The sequence below is a fragment of the Apodemus sylvaticus genome, chromosome 8 (assembly GCF_947179515.1).
Source record: "Apodemus sylvaticus chromosome 8, mApoSyl1.1, whole genome shotgun sequence".
Lineage (NCBI taxonomy): Eukaryota > Metazoa > Chordata > Mammalia > Rodentia > Muridae > Apodemus > Apodemus sylvaticus.
In genome coordinates, this window is record NC_067479.1 from 49,861,050 (window position 1) to 49,880,832 (window position 19,783).

The 19,783-nt window shown below is 43.5% G+C and overlaps 1 protein-coding gene across 3 annotated transcripts in view; it reads right to left on the reverse strand.

Annotated features, from left to right (window-relative positions):
• Enox1 (ecto-NOX disulfide-thiol exchanger 1) overlaps positions 1–19,783 on the reverse strand; it is a 567,937-nt gene that overhangs the window by 190,388 nt on the left and 357,766 nt on the right. For all 3 annotated transcript variants that reach the window (XM_052190902.1, XM_052190899.1, XM_052190900.1), the window contains exons 6-7: positions 16,615–16,758; positions 15,294–15,431 (exon numbers count right to left, since the gene is read on the reverse strand). In XM_052190902.1, coding sequence (XP_052046862.1) covers positions 15,294–15,431; positions 16,615–16,684 — 208 coding nt within the window. In that variant the 5' untranslated portion in view covers positions 16,685–16,758. The remainder of the gene's footprint in view (positions 1–15,293; positions 15,432–16,614; positions 16,759–19,783) is intronic.

Sequence of the window (19,783 nt, forward strand, 5' to 3'; positions counted from 1 at the left end):
GACCTCTGCCCTCTCTCTGGAACATGTCCAGGACTTAATGTAAGGAAGAGAAATCCAGAGTTTATATTCTAGCCGGGTACAACACCTACTAAGCTGTGGGAGGAGGACAATGAGTAAGCCCTCCCAGACAGTGAGGTCTACACATTTTCAGGTGGGTTTATAGGATCAAGATGCTTATGAGGAAAATACCAGTGCCAGGGCCAATCTGAAGCTCAGCGTGCATTGCAACACATGGAGGAAAGTTCCCCAAAGGATTTCACCTTGAATTAGTTAAAATTCTGTGTAGTCTAGAGGGTTCCTGGACATACTTACCCAAGTCTACTGGTAACCTTGAAGGAGTCAAAGCTGTTTCCAATGAACTTGACCTGAGCTCTGAGCAAATCCCAAAAATACTTGAAGAAATTAAAAAAACAAAAAACAAAAAAACAAAAACCTAACCCGTGGCAATGTAAAATTCAAAGTGTATGGGAGACACAAAGACTTAGTTGGGCATGCAAAGAAATAAGAGGACTGCATTGCCTGGAGAGACATCGGTCAGGTGAAGGAGACTCAGAAATGTCACAGGTAATAGAATTAGTAGATAAGCCCAATCAAGCAACTTGCCATAAACACATGCCAGATGCACACAAAGGTGGAAGAACGCATAAATATGATGGGGAATGACAGGAAAGACACATTCCTAGACAAGACAAAATCTGGAAACATCATGCTCAAAGATGAGAAAAATACATCAGAGCTGTCAGTCAGGGGCAGTGGGTGTAGTCGCCTTGGATACTGCCCCATGATTAAAGCTACAAAGACTATGCCTCAGAAATGTCTAAGGGGCAAGGATAAAACTTTCTTTTTTTCAAGTTTCGTACAATTGGTCATATAAATGAATACAATGGTAATCTATTCAATTATATGACTACTGAACCCCAAGATCTATGTTTGATAATAGAGAAGATACAAAGATAGATTAAGTATGAATTAAATTCTTGCCCACAGAAACCAGCACCATCTATTAGATAAATGATAGTCATAGAAATGCATAATGTGATATTTCCACAACTTATGATCATAGCATGAACACATAAATAAGGCTGCGTGCAGAATAATTATGTGAGCAAAATGGAAAAAAAGATACAAAATTCACTATGCAATCTTGCATATTAACAAATGAGACTTTGACATTAAAACAAAGATTTGATACACGTTAGTGTGCATTCATGTACACATATACTTGACAGGTTAAAAACACTCAAATCAATCTCAGTATGTGAACTTAAGTATTGATTTTCTTCCCGTTCTTTGGGGAATTAGAATATCTTCTGAGTGGGAAAATATATATGATTTTCCTGAGGGCTTAATCAATTATTACTTTTCTAGAGAAGCCTTTCTTAATCTCTTCCCAGAATCCTCTAGGTAAACGCATGCTTATCACATCTATTATGACTTATAATTGACAATCATTTTTGCAATTTATATAGCATATGCATTAGATAAGCAGTTACTTTTCTGTTTCTGTGATAAAATATCATTATCAAAAGTAACTTCCTTCCTTCCTTCCTTCCTTTTTTCTTTCTTTCTTTTCCTGCCTTCCTTCCTTCTTTCCTTCCTTCCTTCCATCGTTTTTTGCTGGGTTCCTCCTCCCCAGATATGGGTCCCCTTGGCTGTGTGTCACCAGAGCTTGGTGGTGTCAGTAGGTGGGGTGAGACCACCTCTGTGCCTGGTGGCACCATGCCAGTGACCCTAAGGTCCCTCCAGTCCTTCCCTAGCTTTTCTCAGTGGGCGTTAGCGTACCCTGTTGCCTTTGGCCAAGGCCTCTATGTGGTTCAAAGCCCATCTTTAACATCCCCTGCATGACAACAGGATCTGAAGGAGTCAACAGAAAAGCCCCCACAGTGTGAAGGGTAAAGAGGGTAGCAGATAAGGCTGGAAAAAAAAATCTCTCTATTCCTTTAAATCTCTTGTTCCTCCCAATACAAAATGGCTGTGCTCTGAGCAGCATGAGAGGCAGGTCCCACACCATCGAGTGAAGAGAGAAGAGGCAGTGAGCCAGTTTGCACCCACCCATAGCTAGCCAATCATTGCCAGCTATGCAGGAGACATCTGCTCCGGTATTCAAAAGACCCTTGATAACTTCTCCATTTATTGTTATCTCCTTAAAAGGCCTGTTTTTCTTTACTTCTTCCACCCAAAACACTAGATGGCTTGAACCAAAGCTTCTCTCTCTGTTGTGTATCGACTGAACTCCAACGCATAATGGTAACAACAAGATTTGAGCAACCCTCTGTCCTGCAGGAATCTGTACTGTTTTTGTTGGGCGGCTGCAACATGATTTTTATTTCTCCTGTGTAGTCAGAATCAATAACTCCTGGAATTAGATGTATCTCTTGTAGGGAGGTATAGCTTCTGCCTAAAATTAGTCCCGCCGTGCCCATGGGCAATAGACCATGTACCCCAGTGGGTACTGTCACTGGGGGAGAATCAGGAGTTAATAGAACTGAGGTAGTGGAACTGAGGTCCTGTCCTGTGCTCCCTAGGGTGGACCAACTCTGGAACAAAAGGATTCACGCTGGCCCCCATTATTTGAGGGGCCTGTGGCTGGGTCCCCTGAAAGTTTCCTTGCTGAGGACAATTGCTTTTTAGCGGGAGGCGGCTTATCATTTTTGTGCAATTTGGATCTACATTCTTTCTACCAGAGGAAACCTTTCTGGCAGCATCCACACAATGTTGCCGGAGTGGCAGCCCCTGCTCTGCTCGCAGCACACACCCTGGTGCTTTGCCGCTTTGCCCTCGATGGCATTGGCGACTTATGTGCCCCTGCTACCCACGGTTAAAACAAAGTCCAGAGCTTGGAACTTTATTTTTACGTTCCCGTTTTTTGAAGTGGGGAAAGCACCCGGAAAGCTGCTGCCATTGCAAGCGCTTGTTAAGTTGCAAGGAGGCAGAAAAATCTGTAACAAGGTGCAACAGAGGATGGCCCCCATTGGGCAGCCTCTTGTGCTGCGGGCTCTCAGACTTGTATGAGATTGTTTCCTAGGTTTCCTTTTCTCTATAACCTTGATTGATTGTTTGATTGATTGGTTGTTTGATTGTTTGAGTAGTGCTTGTCTAGGGATGAGGCCATTTCTCATTGTAATACTTAACAAGAGCTTCCTCTTCCACAGAGGAAGTACTTCTGAGAGATTATCTCTAGAGGGAGGTTTTTTCAATTTAGTTTCACTTTCAGAAAGAGCAAGATTTGCCTTTAAAGCCTTCACCATGAGGGTGGCCCTAGTAAAGGCATAGTTTGCCTAATCAAATCGGAGCAAGCTGACTCCTTGTGGCCCAGCTGGAGCGCAGCAGAGCTTCAGCCATTTCTGTTCTTCAGGCTTGCTAATTATGCTCCAACAAAAAAGAGCAAGCTGGGGCATTTCTTCACCCCATGGGTCTGTAGCCACTTGTGAATGTCTTTACCAACTTTGCACCATGTATTAAAACTCAGTGACTCTACTTCTAACTTTCTGTATGAACTCAAGGACATCTTGCATGACTTGTGTGAACCTTGACATATTTCTTACTAACCACTTGTTTCAAGAACTTAATATACATTCCTCTGCTTTTTGGATTTGCTTGACCCATTTTAATTCACCAAATCTTCACCCATTTTTCTAGCTCTATCTCACTCCAAGAATGAAATCTGTCCCAAACTGAATTTGCTCAATATACTTACCAACCCTTGTCTCAGACTCTGTCTTGGGTGCCAACTGCCAAGGACCAGCCTCGGCTTGGAGAGGGGTTCTGGGAGAAGGGGTGTCTGGGAGCAGTGAAAACAAACAACTTAAAGTCAAATCATGGGTCCAAGCTGGTGGTCTTGTTCTACTGGAGACAGATTTCCGGCCTGCAGTCTCTCCAGGTCTCTCTAGTTACCTTACAAACTTTCCCTGGATAGCTCATCTCCTGGGGATCATAAACTTAGTCTTTTATTTTACATATTAATTGTTAGCCTATAAATTAGCATCCCTAGACCCCAGCTCCTTAACCCATAAGAAATAGCAAACACATTTTCTCTTAACCTTGCAAAAGAATTCAGAGATCTGCCTACCTCAGTTAAGCTGGGTGGGACCCAGTTCTAAAATTACCATTTCTACCAAGCAGATTCATCCCAGGCTGACCTTGAACTCAGGATTCGGCCTGCACTTGCATATGTCTGTCTTTGAACCTTTCTGACAAGCTGGCTCATTAATGTAACTCTGTTCCTTTAGACTCGGTGAAGCCTCTCATATAATTCCTATTGCATCTTTATATTTCTTGCATATTTGAGAAATTATATATTTTTGAACGTATGGTTTTAGAGTTCTTTGCTACAGGCTGTCCTGAATGAAGTTTTTATCATTTTTTGCTGAGACATTAGCCACATCTTTGCCTCCTGGACTCCTGCTATGTGATTATCATGGAGTCATTACCATTAACAGGGAGGACATTCTTTAAAGGAGCAATGTAAAATATATACATTATTATACAAACAAGCCTTACGCCCTCGGCAGCCATTGACTTGTGGAGGCCCCGCCCTATCCCAGGGGCAAGAACTGTTCCCACTGAGGCCATGCTGAGACAGGACAGGCTCTTTGGCCCTGGAAGACCTAGAACTCATTATGTAAATGAGTCTGTCCTCAAATTTACTGGAGACAGTCTTGACTCTATCTCTTGAGTGGCGAGACTGAGGTGTGCTTTTTGTTTGTTTTTGTTCTGGTTTTGGCTTATAGTTCTGGAGGTCTAGCAAGTCCTGGTAGGAGCAGGGAACTGCCTATTCTATTTCCATCTGCACAGAAAGTAGAGAGGGCAAACAGGAAGTGGGTTGAGGCAATAACACTCAAAGCCAACCCTCAATGATACACTTCATTCAGTGAAGCTGTATCATTTATAACCTCTTATAACCTCCCCAAACAGACCGCCAACTGGTTACCTGGTATTAAAATACCCGAACCCAAGGAGGACAATCCTCCTTCAAACCACTACAGTATCTACTTTGGATATATAGAAATCTAAGCATATCACCTGTCATGTAAGTTCCTGTTTCTCTGGTTCATTGTATTATATTGTATTGTATTGTATTGTATTGTGTTGTATTGTATAATACAATATGCATTTTGAGCCTCTCGTAATATTGTGGTGTATGGATAACTATACCAGCACACTGTCCTAGTGTTCTCGAGAAGTTACACAAGTGTATGAAATCTGGCACACAAACCTGAACATGGGCCTGTCTGGTTTTTGAATCTGGATACTGAAAAATGTTTCAATTAGTTAGAAAATGAAAATGAGAGAGAGAGAGAGAGAGAGAGAGAGAGAGAGAGAGAGAGAGAGAGTGAGTCAGAGTCCCACTACTGTACACCATGCTCCCTACCTGCACTGAATCATGCCTGGCTGGGTCAGGAATATCACCATCACCACATGAGAAATCAGAGACAAAAGTGGGTGCTGGGAGCATTCTTTTCTTATGAAATGAGCGCCTGTGCACAGTTTATCAACAGAGTACCCTGAATATCTGTGAGCCGAGGAGGTGGTGTATGGCAAGGTTCCCAGAAGGCATTCATTACCTTAGACCCCACCGCTCATTTCAAGCCTTGGAGCCCAGCAGTGCACAGATTCCAGCAGGCCACAGGAGAAATACATGAGGGAGGGATTGGGGTCAGAGGTCAGAGTGACAACTGCATAGGCAAGAAAAGGATTCCTCCAATTTCACAGCAGAAAAGTCCCCATGGGAGGCAAGACCATTGTGCATCATGGCTGCCAAAGATACTTCTCCATGATTCCACCCTACCTGAGCTGAGGGCCCATAACGTAGACCTTATGCTCACTGAATGTCCTTCCAAAGAGGGCCCAAACTTGTCATGGCAAAAAAAGAATCAACATCTTCTCTTCTGCTTCGTTTCCTCTTGCCTTTGGCACTATCTGATTGAATTCCAAGGCTAGACTCTTAGGACTCCTGGTTATTCTTCACGCTCCATATACTCCACACGGACTCAGATGAGCATCCCTAACGTTCCAATAATCAGAACAAATGTCTCTCCAGGCCCTTCACACGGCTGCATCTCTAACTCCAAGGCTATGACTATCATTATGTCATTACTGTCTCTTGTCTGTGCAGCGGTTACAGCCTTGTATCCAACCACCTGTTGCTAACTTCCCACATTTTTTTCACACTTTGCAGAAGTACAGTGACTCTCTCTGTACGTCACCACTGCCATGCTTGCTACTCTGTGATGTCATTCCATGGCATCCATAGTTGTTAGAAACATCTCCCCTCGCCCTGTTGATTAATCTTGGCTTATTTCCTTATTCCCACCTCTCTGCTGGCTCCACCACATGACGGTGAGGACTATGTCTTGTAATCCCAGCATACAGCACAACATCTGGCTCAGTAAATCCCAGTTAAAGGGGTGATGCTTGAGGAGATGAAAGGATTTAGCAAATGCCTCTTCATATCTGGGCACATTAAAGAGGATAAAAGGTGTTTCTTGGAGGATTAACCAACCCAAGAAGGGAATTATTAAAATATATATATATATATATAGTCTGAGGAAGCAGAGAAGAATGAAAATGAATGAAAACCACAGGGAAGGGGAATGTATAATGAAGAAGGCAGTGTAGCCTCCCATGAGTTAGAGAGTGGAACTTTCAGAGTGGCAGGAGCTTGCGAGGATGGGGAGCTAGGAATGTGTAAAAAGGAGAGAGAGGAGTGAACACAGGGCAATGGAGGGTGTTAATACCTACTCAAGGTGCAGAGAAGTCTCTCCTGCTTTCAAGGTAATCCCCAGTGAGGATGTGCCACTCCTTTGTCTGTGGCTATCCTCACAGCTAAGAGGGAGTATGATACCTTTTCCAGATATGACAGACAGAGGGCATGCTAAGGAACTTAGTGTGAAAGAGTCACAGTGACTTAAACCAGTAACAGCTAAAGAAAGACTGTTGATATTAAGAAAGGAGATGCCACAAAGCAGAAGAGAGGAAGGGATAGCCTTATGACCAGAAGACATCCACAAAGCCTCCTGTTCTCCAAATCTCCTCCTAGTTGACTCTCATGGCTTTGGAAAATAAACTAGGACAGACTCCATTACAGCTGCACATGCGCGCTCGTGCGTGGCATGAGGATCTCCTTTCCGGTGCATCACTCCCTGGTAGGCACTCCTACCTCTGATATGACTCCACCCTGCAGCATGAAGACCTCAAGTCCTGTGACACTTTCCTAGGTAGGGGCCTGCCATCTCCACCCAGACTCTCCATTATCACCCCCCTCCCCTGCCACCTGAGAGTTTAAATGGGAATTATCTCATAACAGTGGTAACACCTCTAGATACCTTAGGCTACCCAATAACAAGTCTGATGCCAGGAATGGGTAACTTCTTCTGGAATTGTTAGTCACTGGGATCCAGAGACCTCCTGCAAACCAAACAATGGGTATGCCATTGCTTTTGGTTACTCTCCAGAATCTAACGGTAAGACTTTATCACTGAAGGCATTGCATACTTGAGTCATAGAACATGGAGTAGAACATTGAACACTGACCTGGAAACTTGGTCCTAGATGGCTACCTTTCATTGTGCTCTGTGGTGCTGTGTATGCTACCAAGAAAGAAAGACCCTCACCCCCTCACCAGTCTTACCAATCTGTGAAGCTGTAGTAATGGCGGGCCTAATAAGATATGCTCACTAGTGCCATAGTGGTAACAGCATTATGGGAGTAACTCAACCCTTGAATTAAAGTCAGTCGGGTTCCATTAACCACACTTCATTGGATTTAAGGCCAGTTCCTCAAGATAAAAGTCATGCCTGTCAGCATTAATGGTGCCCAGAACCTGTGGCCTAGGGGACAACTACTGCTCTAACTCAACTAAATGCATGCAGTATTAAACTGACCCCTGGTGCCTTATCATTATACCCAAGGAATAGCACATCTCTCAACCATCATCATAGAAGGTCCTTCTTGCAGTAGGTGGTGATTAATCACCGAGACCCACGGCTGGTCAAAATGCAAATATAAAAGATCATGGAGTGCTCAGCTCTAAATGGGTCATCGATATTTCACTCTCTCCTGAAGCTCTGGGATCAATGTGGAAGAAGAAATAGAAATAGCCAGAGGCAGTTGATGACTGAAAGAAACAGTGTTTCCTGGACATGACACACCTTTGCTCGCATGACATCACAGCAATGTGACACCATGAACAAGATAAGATCTGTGCAAGCTCAAGCCAGACCATAATAAATAAATAAATAAATAAATAAATAAATAAATAAAGTCCCAGCACAGAGGAGGGAGGTAGTCACGAATCCTACCCCTAGCTGAAGAGTTACAGGTAACTGATAGAGGAGGAGTCAGTCAGTCTCTTTTAAGGATGTGGGCCCTCAGAGGCTACTCAAGATTCACTACAGAGCATGGTACCAATGCACATAAGTGGACACAGTGCTTTTTTATAAAAAAAAAAAATGCCTGAAATTGGAAGAGGCTAGTAGGTAGTGGGGGCAAGAATTGGTAGGAGGGAATGGGGGGGGTAAATTTTTATCAAAACATATTACATGCATGTATAAAATTATTAAGCAATAAAAATATGAATTAAATTATTAAAAAGGACATGATGTTGGGAGGGAGGCGACATGATAAGAGGTGCTGGGGCAGGGAAATATGATCAGGATATATTTTGTGCCAGTATTAAAGTCTCAAAGAATAAATTTTACAAAATCCAAGACAGGGTTGGAGAGACTTGGACACGGAGAAGAGAGTGCCCGACTGCACAGATGGTCAGAGCGCAGGATGTGACACCTAGATTCTGGCTTGTGACAACAGAGGTTCGGGGTCTCTAATAGAGGAACAATGTGTGTCACAGAAAACTGTGAACAGGTTTCAGGAGAGACTCGAGCAGGGAACAGTTGTTAGGGAAGGTAGAATTGGATAGTGACACCATTCAGCTATGGCACATACTACTGCAGTCACAGACTAGGTCATGTGAGTGACCAGGGAGACGAGAAATAGGGACACACTAGAGAAGGTTTCCCTCTGCTGACAGGAAATGCCTGGTGCAGATGGTGGCTCAGGAAATAAATACTGGTGGGTATTCCCGAAGGTTAGATTAAGTTTGAGAACCCTAGACACTAGCTCCTACACTGTGAAAAACTGCACATTGTGAATTAACATAGTAAAGACATGGAGAAATTCCACAAAGAACGTAATTTGCCTGTGGTTAACCCAGGGTTGGGCACGGTTGTCAGGCCACCTATATACTAATGCCGTGTTCACGCCACCTTGTGATAAATGAATATTCTAACCAATTTAGAGAGCAGGGCTCTACAATAATGCACAAAACACTGGCAGCAAAACAAATAAACTCACAAAACTCCACGAAGCCCTAAAACAATGATGGGGATTAAACAAACAGGAGACATTAAGCGTAGGGAAGCGGCATCCCCCTGTAGCAGAAGATGTAGGGTGGATGCGCATAACACTATAATGCTGCTTTTTGGACAAGAGAAAGCAGGTACATTGCAATAATCGCAAGCAGAACTTCACCAGGAGGTGAGTGGGCGTTCCTGAAAGCAGGGGTGGGATCCGGAGAACCCGGGGAAGAGGCCTATCTACCGCAACAAAAGGCAGAGCCTCACAAAGGTACAATGCGACAGTAACGAGGGCTGAGATTTCTTGGGAAATCCTTCTGATAAAATCAAAGGATATGAAAAATGTGTACTTCGCTTTGCTGATAATTTTTAATCTCTCAATAAACTGAAGAAGCACCTAGGAACAGGATTTAGTATCAGTTTAATTTTAACAAAGACAGGAAGAGTACTTGGTCATTTAGAAATATCAGAAACTTTGGGGGCAAGCCAAGTGCTCATAAACCAAGCCTCTCCATAATCCTGTCAGAGATATTGCAGAGAGGATTTCTCGGAAGGGATGCTACACTAAATAATCTTTAAGTCCCTCTTGAAACATTAAAGCCGGTCTTAGGCATTCTACAGTCACACTGAAGAGCTCCTGAGGTGGCCAGTGTGGACCCCGAGCCTCCTGTGACGCTGTGGTTCTGCTGAGAAGGACAACGAGACCTTAACATGAAGTTTAGGAAAGAGATGACAGCTTCTCATTAAACAAAGTATAGAGCTGCATGAATCAACCAGTGTGGTGCTGGAAAATAGATAACTAATATGCAAGAGATATTTTAAAAACTGAGAAACATTTACAGAAATCTGATTTCTGGTAAAAGAGAGGAGAGTTCATGAGAGCGTATAACTGAAAACACATGGATCAGCCTCCGGAGTGTGCAAACTATCCTACGCTTAGAACTAGAATAAAGAATTCATAAAGGAAATGTTTCTTAAGGGAACTAACATTAAGAAGGAAAATAAAACAGGCTAGATAAATATTTTAGGAAGTATGTAGTCCGACTGTTAAAATAGAATTTAAAACGGAAGCTAGCATAAACCAACGAAAAGTGACTCGTGACCACATTTGGTAAAATAAGTTCAGAATGAGATATAACCTGTTTATAAAAAGAAACCATAAATAAAAATAAAAACGGGGGGGGGGGGGTAGGGCGTGAAACCAAGGTGTCTTTGCCAGCTTCCTGCCACCATGATGAAGAACCTGAGGAAGATAAGCTGACAGGGAGAAAAGGTTCACCCTTGCTCCTGGATTTGAAGACATCTGTCTTGGCAAAGCTGAAAATCATGGTGTGAACTGAGGCCGTGAAGAGGGAAACGGGCGGGGCTTGGAGTCGAATATCCTGTCTAAGGCCGTACCCCAAGACCTGGCTTCTTCCCACTGGGCCTCACCTCCTCAAGGTCCCACCACCTCCTGTCCCGCCGCACTCTGCAGACCACGCCTTCAGTGCGTGGACCTTCACGGGAGTTTTCGTACAGAATTCATATGCTGAGAAAATACGAAGTGAAGGAAGAGCACACCGTATTCACAAATAAAATTAATAAATGAAATGTAACTGAGTTTTATGGAAATTAATTGCCTATTGTAGGGTAAGAAACATTGAAATATTGTCTTCTTTGACCTACTAGTTCTACATATAAGAACCAACCAGGCAAAATAATAGATGAAAAATCCTGACTGAGCTTTACAAAGTTCACAGTAATATATTTATATTTTTCAAAACAAAAACTAATTAAAAGGGTGCTTCATAGGAGAGAACTGGTCTGTGGCTCTGTAGGCCTGGCTGGGGGCCCCTTTGACAGGAGAGAACTGGTCTGTGGCTCTGTAGGCCTGGCTGGGGGCCCCTTTCTCAGGAATGGACTGATTTGTAGACCTGGTTAGGGAGGTTGAGGGTCCTTATGGTGAAGCCGATGCTATTGTTTTGCTATGTGGTCATGATATAAAGCTGCTTTCTTTTTAATATTTGTATTTTTTATAAATGTGAATGTTTTGCCTACATGCATGTATGTGTATTGTATGCATGCCTGGTGCCCACCAAAACCAGAAGAAGTGGCCAAATACCCTGGAACTGGAGTTACAGAGGGTTGCAAGCCACCATATAGGTGCTGGGAACCAAACCCATATCCTCTCTAAGAACAGCGCTCTTAATTGCTGAGTCAAATTTCAAGTTCCCTCAAACTGCCTTTAATTTTTTGTTTTTACATTTCCATTTTATTCCTTTCACATCTATTACACCCTGACCACAGTGTCCCTCCTTCCTGTCTTCCCGGTCCCCCCCTCCTCCATTCCCTCCCCTTCTCTTCAGGCCTCCTAGGGATCTCAACCAAGCATGGCATATCACATTTCAATAAAACTAGGTACATCCCTTTATATTAAGGCTGGATGAAGCAACCCAGAAGGAGGAAAAGGGTCCCAGAGGCAGGCAAAAGGGTCATAGCAGCCCTGTACTGTTAGGACATCCACAGAAACACAAGCATAACAGATGTGCAGGTCTAGGTTAGAGCCATACCACTCCCTGACTGTTGGTTCAGCCTCAGTCCAGGTTAGCTGGTTCTATGGCCTGTCAAACTACCTTCCAAATGCTCAGGTTTATATCCTTAAAGTAGGGCTGTCCTTGATCTTTATCACAGACACTTATTGTAGTGTGTGACACAGTTAAACAGTCTCTTACCTGTCTCAAATGCCGACTATATAGGCAATGGAGGAGTGGGCGGCCCTAAGTGGGACATTTGTGTCACCTGAGTTAGAGCCCAAGCCTTGGTCATGACCCTGTTGCAGCAGCGAGTGCCAGCATAAAACCTATGCACAGCTGGGCATGTCAACATTTGTCACGTGGTGGTTTGGTTCATGAGCCCCCCCCTCCCTCCTGAGTAACTCCTGGTTACTGGGGGAGAGAGGGTCATTTTCTTCAGTGCCATAACCTTCTCCAGAGTTTCAGAGGAAGAGGGAGGGAGGGAGAAAGGGAACTGTGGGGTGAAAATGACTGAAGTTCATTATTATGTGTATAGAACTGTCGAAAAAATTTAAAAAGAAAAAAAAAGGATAAAAGACCAGCATTTAGTTAATATTCTACATACAGATCCACATTTTGTATAAGCTGTCGCATTAAGTGCTATGGAAGGTCTTAACAGCTATGATAACGCTACAGAAAGGTTCAGGATGCCGTTACACGACGAAAACTAAGTTCTCTAAAGGAACACATTCAGGACAACAGCAGAGAAAGGAGAAGTGGATGAAAGGCTTGGAACGTGAGTCTACGACTTAATGGATTAGTCACCTTAACCTGAAAGCATACAATGGAAAACAGCTGACAATAATATGTTCACAAAAAAAGAACATAAGAGTATATTCCATATTCACAATGACTGAAATATTTTCACAGGAAAAAGAAAAAAAAAGACGGAAGGAAAATGCACAAATGCCAGAAAGTCTCAACAGGACCGGACTTGATGCTCAGTCAGTAAGCGAAGCTAGCTGCCCCTGAGAACACAGCAATGCGCGGCTCACCTAGCCAGGCTGCAGAGGTGAGCCAGAGAACGGGGGAGAGACAAGGAAAGGCTAGAAACCCGCTTAAGCAGTCTGGCTAATGCGGGAGATAGAGAACGCAGTCCGGGGCAGATACGGTAAATCTTCTATAACGAGTAGGGCTGTAATTCTTTTCATGGTAGGTTGCTAGGAAAATCATAAATTGGTCATGGTTAAAATGTCAGAAGACTCAAAATTGTGAGGAAAAATAATGAATTATTGAGGTTTGGGCTTATTCTGGAAGTCACATGTTTTTCTGAGAGACATGGGAGCTAGGAGTGAGGTAATTTCTGCTGTCTGCATATTTCAATTAGAGAGCTGGGAAGAGATAAGTGGAGAAATCCGAATCGGAACCCGCATGTTATCAAAAGGAAGGATCTGCCTGGATGGGCTTCTGAGAAGAGGCCTGGATACACTCCTCAGCAGCTCATAGATAGCGCTCTGTGTGTGGGCACGCCCACCTGTATGGGAGAACCGCTGTCGATTAGATTAACCCTACAGAATTTTTAAAGATGTGATTTACTAGCCAAGTAACCAAGCAAGCTAAAAAAATCATAATCGCTCAGCTGCCCTAGTGCTGGAATTACAGGTGTGCGCCATCTACACTCTAGTGCTGGAATTACAGGTGTGCACCATCTACACTCTAGTGCTGGAATTACAGGTGTGCACCATCTACACTCTAGTGCTGGAATTACAGGTGTGCGCCATCTGAACTGCTACACTCTAGTCTCTTTCTTTCCTTTGATTTTCTTCCTTGTCTCAGCTTTCCTAAATCTCCTCTCCTCTCAGGCTCCTTCTTGCTATGGTAAACAGGAACTGTGAGGATGGAGACGTGACTCGGTGGTTAGAAACAGTTGTCTGCTCTTGCGGAGGACCTGGAGTCTATTCTCAGAGCTCACACATTGGTTCATAACTGTTTGTGACTCCAGTTCCAGGGGACCCAACTCCTTCTTCCGGCCTCCATGGGCCTTGGGCATACATGCAGTATACAGAATTATATGCAGGCAAAGCACTGATACACACAAAATGACTTTTAAACATGTAAAAAAGAAACTGTGTATATGTAAATAAATATTTATACACACATATATGTATATATACATATATATGCTACATATAACTTAATATAGCTAATTTAGTTTTTAATGAACATTGTTGACAAAACAAAAGGGAAGGAGAGCTGGAGGCGTGGATGAAGGAGGAAGAGAGAGATTAAGGAACAGTGCGACAGAGGAAGAAAGAAAAGAATGAAGGACAGATGGAACTTCTCATTGTGGACAGAATTCAACGTTCCAGTGACACTCAGTTCCTCTTTGGTACATACCATCCAGCGTGTGTGGACTTGGTGGACAAAGACGGTTATTGTGCTTTTAGACACACCCTGCAGTATAGCTTCCAGTGCTCATCCCAAGAGGATGGGGACGGGCCCATCTGCTGACTGTCGAGGCCTGTGTACCCAGTAGAGCCTCCGTGAGTGTTCAAGTTCCTCCAGACTCAGACGGGAGTCTGTCTCTACAGACGCTGCTCTCATCTATCGCTGGTTCCTTCAGACACCCAGGGACGGGTCAGCAAACTGACACATTACACCTTACCACCCACCACTGTACCCCGATCTGCGCATCTGCCTTGCCCCATCACCAGTCATGTCTGTCTACTTCAATTTGTCAAGACATGTTTTTTGCTGATACTTACAAATGTGCATACATGTATATATAAAATTTTATTTTTCAAAGCCTATTTTACAAAACCCACCTAAGACCCCCAATAAATACATGTAGAATTAAGAAGTAAAACCTGTCAATGACCTTTGACTTCATGATGTTTCTAAATATGCCATCTGTCGGCTGTTCTGAAATACTGCTTCAAAGTGTGACAGGCAGTGGAGTCTGGATGTAGTGTCGGTTGAAATGAGTTTCTACACATGTCACTTCAGGGCTGGAAGAGTGACCTTCAACACTCATCTTCAGCTTCCAGGTTTGAAACGTGGGAGCATGCGCAAAAGCAGCAGCCAAACGTGGGAGCCACTTCAGAGCTATCACAAAGGCCATGGCGATGGAATAGGGCGCTGTACAAGGCCAAGTTTCACAAACTGGAAAGCAGGTATCAGCCATCCCACCTACCAGTTTGAAAGTGCAGCTGCTGAAGCTGGAGAAAGGATGGGCTGTGTGTCAAGAGCCATGAGGGTCAGGGCTGCTGAGTCTGCCAGAAGCAGAGTGCAGGAGAAAACAATCTCTAATGCAGCCAGCCAGACTCGGCCAGGTCAAAAACAACCAAAGGCCACATCCAACACTGGTGTAGAGATTACCACAGAACACCTGTCACCCACAGTGTTTGGCAGTTTTGCAAATCATCTTTGAGACCGGGAGAGAGCTTACCAGACACGAGCGGCTGTCCAGGCAACCCCACGGGAACCATGCCCAAGTTATTCATAGCTGTGGCCCAGGCAGTGGGATCGGTGACGGACATGTTGAGCTGGGTGGTATCTAGGGCTATGCTCCCCAAACCATCAGCTGCTGCAGGAGAAACAAACCCAGCTTAGTGTTGGCAGGCAACGTTCCTCCCTTTAAAGGAAATCATGTTCCTAAAGACACGAGGCTTCATTTTAGCACATTGCTAAGACATTTTTTTTTAAATCACTGTAATCTAGACTACACCAATAATTTCTCCAGATGTAAACACATCTGGGCAGAAGCATAGAGACGGAAGCATGAAGAACTGCTTCCTAGGAACTTTCTAGAAAGAAACTTAGTGGCATGGACTCTATATTGTTTGCAGCGTGCCATTAAAGAGACACCTTTGGAAAAAAGTGAAGAGTCACTTTCCTCCTCCCTGTGAGGTAATGCTTGTTCTAGACGGGGCCTAGAACTAAGTGCTGGCAAGCTAACTGCCTAGTGGAACAAGATGGTTACTGTGTCTGTTTCTGAGGATTATGCTGGGCATGACAGTTGTCAAGGAATAGAACACGTCTTAGCCAAACAGGTGAGGTGTTCCCTGAAGCAGGGCCCTCTGAGGCAACAGTTCTCAAACTGTGGGTCGTGGCCCCTTTGGGGGCTGAATGACCCTCACATAGGGGTCGGTCGCCTAAGAACATCAAAGAACACAGATATTTACATTACAATTCATAACAGTAGCAAAATTAGACTTATAAAGCAGCAGCAAAAGTAATTTTATGGTTGGGGGTCACCGCAAGGGGAGGAACTGTATTAAAGGGCGGCAGCATTAGGAAGGTTCAGAACCATACTTAAAGGCAATGTATATATCTATTCAAAATGACTTTTTAAGCATATTCCTTTTTTATTATTTCTATTATTTTATTATTTCTATTGTTTTTTAAGACTATATTTTTTTTTTTAATTTACCCCCTTCCCTTTCTTCCTTCTAGCCCCTCTCATAAACTCCCTCCCCTCTTTTTTTCAAATTCAGGGACTCTTTTTTTAGAATAAGTCTTATAAATACTGGCTAATAAAATCGGTAGATAAAATTAGAAAACAAATGGCAGAAATTAAACAGAAAAAAAGAAAACCAGAGAATTGTTTTAAATTGGATTTTATATCTTTTCCCCCTTGAGTTTTGTAGTCCCCTCCTTTCCCCAGTCTCTGGCCCCTGATTCAGTGTGGCTTGTTATTGCTGAGCAAGCTTTTCTGGTGTAAATGTGAGAAATCTTGTTTGTGTCTTCCACTGGCCACCGATGCTTACCTGCAGCCATCATCTGACGGAGCTCCTGAGGACACTGGGCAGTGCTTTTAAAGCCAGCTGCATCTACCATTGAGCCGCATGCACCCTGGGGCACCGGGGTGCTCTGACAGCTGAGTGGAGGGTCCCTTCGGAGATCATCGGACTCTGCAAAAGAGGAGAAGACTGCGGTGAGGGAGGTCAGACAGAAGGGAGCCTACTTCTTGAAGGAGAAGACAGCTGTCTATTTAAACACCAAACAAACCACAAAGATCCACTTCCAGGGACTGGGTATAAACCTGGAGGTGCTTCCGTCCTGACCTGCAGTGGTATGGCATGGTCTCTCTTTGGTCAGAAGATGTATGGCCTCACCTGGCCCTGGGCTGCCTCAGGAAACAGCAGTGTCTGAGTGTGTTAGGGCTTGGTCTCCTACCGCAGGCTCTTTGCCTCTGGGCCTTATCAGGGCCAGCACAGCCTCGTCCACACACTGCACACCAATAGCCAGGGCAGGCGAGGGTGAACGCGATTTCTTTTCAAGTTAAAAAAAATTAATTGATGTTGTTATTTTGGAAGACGGCCGTCTGTGAAATGTATTCAAAGAGGACAAAAAAACTGGGGAGGGAGAATGCAAAAAAGCAGGCACCCTTTTTCTGTAAGGCTGTTAAATCGTTAGAGAAGGCAAGCCGAAAAGAATGGCAGGGCCTGTCCAGGAAGAAATCTACAGCGCTGCAGGAGCAAAGTATTTGTTTTTCAGTTCTGTAAGATGATGAATTTGACTCACCCAAATTTATTTGGTCCAAATTTTCCTGAGCATTACATGGCACACACAGGCACGTGCTTGTGCACACACACACACACACACACACACACACACATACACACACACAAATGCACACACATGCACACATATATGTGTATGCATATATATGCATGATATGTTCATATGTCTACATTTATAGAGAGATAAGTATTTTATTACACTCAAAGTGTTTTGTAGTAAATATAAATGAGAATACAACGTATAGCAAAGTTACAAGAGGTCTCTCCGTGACAGTAATTGTTAAATTCTATTCCTTTTCCCCCCACCTTACAAATGCAAAGGCTAACCACGCACAGATTCACAGTCTAAGTGCTTGTCTGCCAGTTGCAAACCCAGATGAGCAGCCTGATGACCATTTGACCCATCCATCTCTTTCTGAGATGGCATTTGAAGTTTGTTTACATATAAATGTACTGCCCCACCCAGTCACTTTGTGCTCATACTTTTAGAAGTAAATGTTGTAGTGTTTTTAGTAGAGTGTGAAGCTTGAATATTTCAACTTCTTTGACTCTAAGGGCCGCTCTACTTTTTAATGATGCCAGACAGCTTCTTGCCAGTTCAATTCAAATGCAAGCTCTGGTCTCAGCATCTCATGGATCGGCATACAAGGAACACACGGTTTCGGTGGTTCGACTAACCTCTAGCCATCATTAAGTGGCCCAGTGAGAAGCTGGGGAATTTTTCTCCCAATTACCTATCACCTAGCAGTGGATGATTACAATTTGGGGTGCAAACTGTATTCAGAACATATACGTCAAACCTTTCTTTTAAACGCTGCTTCCTAATGAATGTGGAATGTGCTCCTGTGTGCTTTGTTCACCAGTTACCGTGGGCAATGAATACGACAGGGCAGACCCTTTCAGATAAACCAAGTTCAGCAAATCCTATAGCAAGCCCGAGTGTGTGCCCTGCAGCCGCCTGCTTGTTGGCACTACGGTGAAGCCGCAGAGTGCTTTTCTCTGGGCCCCAACCTTTTCAGGCCCCCGAGGCAGGGCCAGATAAGCCTGTCTCATTCTCCTCCCCAATGGCCCTGCAGTGGAGAGCAGCCTTGGATCTTCACAAGGTCACGCTCTGTCTTACTTGGCTCCCTAAACGAAGTGTGGTTGGCTCCCATCCGGCTCAGATGTCTACAAATGGACATCAATCACACGTTTTTCTCTCCTCTAATGAGCTTGCAGTTCTGAAACACTCTATCATAGAGTATCTCCTTACTCTATCGGCTTCATGGCTAGTGCCACGGGTAGTGATGACGCTCAACCTTGACTTTTTCCTACAGCGTTGCAGGGACGCCATTAGCTTGTCTTGGCTCCACACTGTCCGGTTTAGTGGTAATATTCACTGTGGTGCTTATGGCTCTGCAGAGGTGCGCCGAAGGCCCTGGGGGCCCCACAGCCGTGATCTGCATCTTACACGGCCACCTTAACAAACTGCTACTATCTCAAAAAGATTGCTATATTAGCAGGATGTGGCTTGTAAACTTTCACTTATCCGTATCTTGAACTCTGTGACTTTCGGCTCATTATAGCTCTCCAGTAATCGCAACCCAATGGTTTTGATTGCCTACAGCTTCATGTAGCTATCAGGTACCTAGAATGGTGTCCTGAAGTAAGTTCATCCCTACCAGGTATTTCAAATTATGAGGCCCGCCAGGATACTCCTTTTACATTTTAAACTGATTTAGTCACATGGTTTGAAGAGAAAGGAATACTGGAAGTGTTCATTACTGTCTGGTAACTTATAAATGGGAGGAGGAGTGACTTTTGTTCTTTGTTAACCACCTATTGTTTTTGGTGACTCTGGCCTCTCCAAATCATTCAAACCAGGATGCTTAATTGATCATTCAAATTAACTTCTTTGGCTTGGTTTTCTTATTTCTAAACTATAGGAAAGATTAATATTCTTAATGATGTTTATTTACGCACAGATATGGGGAGTTAAGATTTACAGCTAATAAAGTACTCTGAATACAGTAGGTGATAATTATTGTTATTTTATTTGGAAGTGCAGTGTTTCTATTAAGGTATCCAGGGATCTTTGTGTTCTGGTGTATAATTATGTAATTAATTATAAAACAGTGAATAACACTTGATATTTCTAAAAGTAAGTGTTGCCCCAGTTTTCTGTACTATACCTAAATTGTAGCAGACTATTTCGTTTCCCACAATTCCCCTGTAAAATAACATCATATAAAAGATGTATTTTTCTCCCTCTCCAGCTTTTTTCTTTCTATGCAAATACAAAAGCTTTTAAGAGCTTCCTGACAAATTATGAAATTGGTGGTTTCTGCTTACAGGTTTCACTGAGAGATTATTATTACAAAGCAATCAGAGGTACAGAATGTCAAGGGTATCAGGGAAACTCTGCCCAGGCTTA